We start from the raw sequence: 4,946 nt of genomic DNA, 5'->3' as shown, positions 1-4,946 counted from the left end.
ATTCTTCTCACTGCCTTACTCCCTGGAAATTCAGCTGATTGTCCAGCTCTTTTGGAAGCATCCCTGCTTCTGGTGCCCCCAACTGGCTTTTGCTTTTCAAATTCCATCTGTGACCTCTGCAGTTTGATGTGATAGTTCACATTCCTTTCCACGGCCTTCACTAGGGTCGAACCCCTCATCACACACAAGAATAAGAACTGCTCTTGGCTTGGTCCCAAGTAGCACACAAGACTAGTACTCAAGTAGTAACTATACCTGAGTGGTTCATCCTCAAATGACCATATTAAAAAAACTTGTCTCCCAGGTGCAGATGTTTTTTGTTTGCTCTTAAACAGAAAAATCTGTAGTAAAAAGGTCCTAAGATTAAGAAACTTAGATCTTTTAAAATGAATCTGACATATACTTCAGCAAAGGAGGCAGAAAGACTCTGTACAACTAACTACAAGAAATCAGTAAGACAGTAAGCAAGAATGCCTAAATGCTGCAGAAGGAAGTGAATCTGCTGCCCTTGAGGAGCAAGCAACAATCGTTTCTTCATGTCAGATTTTATAATCCGTTTTCTCCAATGCTGAGCTGTGGCAAGCTAACTGGGGGATACTTTAAATCTTGTGATGTTATTTGTTTAGGTTTCTTTTCCCTATGAGTTTTCACTGTACACTAACAGCTTCTGCTAATCAGAAAATCGGTAGTAAAGTATGTATGAATAAATCTTTACCCTTATGGCATAGCAATTGTTTTGTATAGATTTTACAGTATCCTCTCTACAACATGACAAAAATCAGAAAAGTTATCCAAAATCACCCCCAGCATGTAAAGGTGGATCCCTGACAGGTGGGAAATAGCAAACCTGTGCACAGCATGAGATACTCTTCCTCTCTGCTCTACATGAGCACTCTGTCCGAGTACAGAGCTGAATGCCTGGGAGGAAAGACTGCTGCTACACCGGGAGCTATGCTCAGGAACACCTGCCTGGGACATGACTCCCGTTTGTCAGGAGTGGGAGATAATCCTACCGAGTCCAGAGGACGGGGCTTAGAGAAAGGAACACCAACTGATCAGCAGAAGTTTTTAGCCTACACTCATCCAAAAAGGTTCTCTCTCGGCCAGCTAAACAACCGTAAATACCGAATTCCCACACAAGCAGCCTTAGCTGTGTGTATGATCTACTCCAACCCTGACTGTCCATACCCGTAATTTGATCCTCACTGGAGAGGTGCTGCAGGAGCTCCAGAGCAGTGGTAGTGGACGTTCAGCCACTTGCCATCTCGGCGGTGCCAGACGCGGGTCTCTTCAGACTGCGTGGTGCGGGGCCGGCCTTGGCCATCGATGTACTGTGTCAGGCGGATGTACGCGATGCAGGCAGCATCTTCACCAATGACGTGGACGTGGGGGTTCAGGATGGTGGTGTGTATTGGCTTGCTGTTCTTCGACAGTACTGGCAGAACATGCAAAACCATCAGCTTCGTTTTACTGCTAAGAAGGACCAGCCCCCTGCCATCCTTCAACCTCTTTTGTGTTCTACTCACCTTCCACTGGATTCTGGGATACAAGAAAAATTGCTCCCACAATTTTCCAGGCAAAATCCAAGCCAATTCTTTCCCCTATCACCTGTTCTTCTCCTTAGGAATTGCACACTTACTATTGCCTAGAATCCCCTGGCCGCTTTGCTCCCACTTCTTCTGAAAAGCATAGTCACCACTTTTTCAATATCAGTGCTTCTGTTTCTTCAGTTACAGGAAAAGATCTTTTAATTACAGAATATTGTTGCAAAGGAGTCAATAATCAGGATATCTTTAAGCTAGACCTGCATTAAATATGAACAAGCCTCAGAGAAATGTAAAAATCACTCCAGAACAGGCTTTTAAGAGAGTGCGTACTTAGAGCAGTAGGAATTGCCTAAACTGAGGACCTTGGCCTAACCCCCAAACTGAAACAAGTTGAACAGCTCAGGATTTAAATTTCAATTATCTCATCCTGTGGAGACATCCAGGAAGGGAGGCAAATCCACCAGCATAAAGGATAGCATTTCTCCCAACTCTTTTTTTCCTGCCCAAGGCTGACAAGGTGACCCTTGTATCCACATAATGGGTTCATTAGGTGTTAGAGATATGAAACTGTCCAGTGAAAAACTCAAAGCCAAGGCGTGACTGATTTGTGCATGACTATCTTTATGTCTGACCATTCAGTACGTCTACCCCAAACGTACATGTTGTTTCCATCCCAATATGCTCATTTTTTCCATTTCCATATCAGTAGGAAGTCCGGTGCCTCAAACTTCTAAAGCTCCCACAGTCCACGCTTACAAAATATTTGCACCAGGCAAACTGCGTGCCTGTAGTGAAGGGATCTGGGGGTTGGAATTGAAACTGCTGCTGAAAAAGGCTTCTGAGAGAACGCATGCTGGCTCTTATAAATGCATCGTAACCCATGCACAGTCGAGTTCTTGCTGGTTCTGATAACCAGTAAAAACAAGGGCAATTTTCCCCCCCAAAATGTGGTATAAATGAAGATCAGAGAGAAAGCTGTTGGTGTTACCCAATCTACCCACTCACAGTTCTCAAAGTAAAACTTATGGAAATCCATTCCTTCAACCAGGTTCCCCAGTGCCTCAGGTTCAAATGAGGTCAAGCCAGGATCACAGATTTTTCTGCAAAGAAAAGCACCACAGGCTTACAGTCTGCATTCGAGCCCAAGGGCTGTTTACACAATGAAGCGCTGATACCGCATTGAACTCACACCTTGTGTCCGCCTAACTGTTTCCTTTCTCCAAGGAGTAAATTCCTGGAGGACTCAGCCCTACTGCAACAACAGGGTGTTGGTGCTAGTTGGCATTTCACACACAAGCTTCTGTTTTTCTGCCTTTTCTTTCTCTCTCTTCCCATCTCACTGCCCTCCTCCCTACTTTTCTGACAAAGCCAGGACATTGTCCTTTTGTTGCTCCTGTTGCTGTTTGATACCCAACAACTTCTACCTGATGTTCATTTAGAGAGCTCTACCATATCCCGACTCCTAATTGAGGGAGGCTAATCAGCATAAAACTTAATTGCACTGACAACTCCTCCTACCCAGGAGCCAAAACATCACTTGCACACAAACTGATAAACAACCTGTCAGAAGACATCTGTACTCACGTATATGCCTCAAAGTCTCCATTGTTGATGGCTTCTATCAGCTGCTCCGTTATCTTAATGATCTCTTGCTTACGCACTGCGAACAAGAAGAAAGAGCAATTTAGCTGCGCGTGAGACCTCAGTGGGAATACGGGGCTAGTGGGTGCTTCCTACAAGCAATTTGCAGAGCACCATTAGTCTAGATCTCATAGGATGCTGCTCCTCGCATTCTGGAGATAGGCAGTAATGACGGACAGCCATCCACATGAGACTGGGGGGGCAGTGGTATGGAAAGGGAATGATGATCCCATAATGCAGGGACAAAGGAAATGAAGATGCCATATTCATTTTTTTTCTTCTAGAAAGGTCTGAGGCACCGGAGGTGCTTCTGGGGGGTCTGACCAATGAATGTCAGTGAACCTGCCAATGTGAAGCACTTGTCTGGCAGCTTAAGATGTGGAAAGCCTTCACCACAGTAGTCAGATAGAAATGGCCACCACACAAATCAAGCCAATTGCACAGTCTCCCAGCAACTTGCCTATCACCATCACCAACACCTCAGCTATTACGAATGCTGCGAAGAAGCAACTGGGACATGTAGGGATGACTTCCGCAAGCCAGAAAGACAACCGCAGCAGGATGGATGGGTTGGATGAAGAGGTCCTAGGCTACACCCTCGGGCAGTTAGCTTCTGCCAATCCCTGTGGCACAATTCTTTTCAGCACCCTGACTGCACGGCTGTTAACCCAACCCAGCACACTGGGCTTCAAGAAGAAGACGGGGGCTAGCTGTCTTACTGTTATTTGGCCCCTCTCTCGCCAGCACTGCTGCACTCTCTCCCCTTGGTTTCCCGCAGCCGATTGCCCAGGCCCCATCCCCTCTGAGGTGTTCCATCACCCGTGCTGATCTCAAGAGTTTTTAACACTCACCAAGTTTTGGTAGGCTCTGTTAAATAACACAGTTCTAGTTGTAGGACTATATACACCATATGTATGCCTGAGCCTATATGCACACTCACACCTCTCCAGCCTTCCCCTCACTCTCCCTGTAGGCAGAATATGCTGCACATCATACAAGCATTTAGGAGGCGCTGTAGCATTATCGTCAATGTTACCAAATAATTTACAACTCCTACCACCACAAGTGGAATTTACCTGCCCTTAGGCATCTAAAATCTGAGGTGTCTGAAATGGCACCAGTCACTGGATTGTTCCTCCTTTAGGGCCTGAAAGAAATAAGCACTCCTGGAAGTCTCACCTGAGGCATCTCAGATGCCTGTCATTAGGAGGATGGTGTTTAAATCCAGCCTATGGATTCTTGGGCTGTCTATTGTGAAAAATGTCCTTACAAGACACCTGGAATTGCTTCTGCATGAAGCAGGGCTGCTTGCTGGAATGCCACTCCCACGCAGACAACACACCAACGTGTGCCGTGCCCGGAAGATGGGGTGCACGGGAAAGGCTCCGTTTGGGCTGAGTGAGGAAATCTGCAGATTGCAGCCATCACGTGCTGATTCTTACTGATCTCCAGGAGACTGGCACCCCCCTTCCCAAGTGTCCCTGTGCAGCAGCATCGACCCTGTCCTCCAACACAAGTCCATTCCATCAGACTGTGCTCGTCTTCTTGCTTTTACTACATGTCCCGGGCTACAACCAGCACACAGGAGGTGATCCATTTTTTCCAAAGCACAGCCAGCCTTTTTTTCCGCCCCCGCCACTCCTGATGAATCCACGGGGCTTTCTCCTTTGCGCAGCAGAGGCAGGGAAGGGAGGCAAGCATGCACCAGCAGGGATCGAGAAGCGCGGCTCACGGCTCTTCAGCCGTTTTCCGGGCAGC

At 46.9% G+C, this 4,946-nt stretch overlaps 1 protein-coding gene across 1 annotated transcript; it reads right to left on the bottom strand.

Annotated features, from left to right (window-relative positions):
- Positions 1-1,202: 1,202 nt before the first annotated feature.
- On the bottom strand, positions 1,203-3,207 carry LOC104511455 (calcium/calmodulin-dependent protein kinase type II subunit gamma; the record flags this gene model as incomplete). The annotated part of the gene is made up of 3 exons (XM_010154081.1): positions 1,203-1,435; positions 2,553-2,647; positions 3,132-3,207. Coding segments are annotated over 3 exons (404 nt in total), but the record flags the coding sequence as incomplete, so codon positions are not given.
- Positions 3,208-4,946: the final 1,739 nt, after the last annotated feature.

Source organism: Eurypyga helias, unplaced genomic scaffold, assembly GCF_000690775.1.
Source record: "Eurypyga helias isolate BGI_N326 unplaced genomic scaffold, ASM69077v1 scaffold24916, whole genome shotgun sequence".
Lineage (NCBI taxonomy): Eukaryota > Metazoa > Chordata > Aves > Eurypygiformes > Eurypygidae > Eurypyga > Eurypyga helias.
This window is presented reverse-complemented; position numbering and strand designations above follow the sequence as displayed.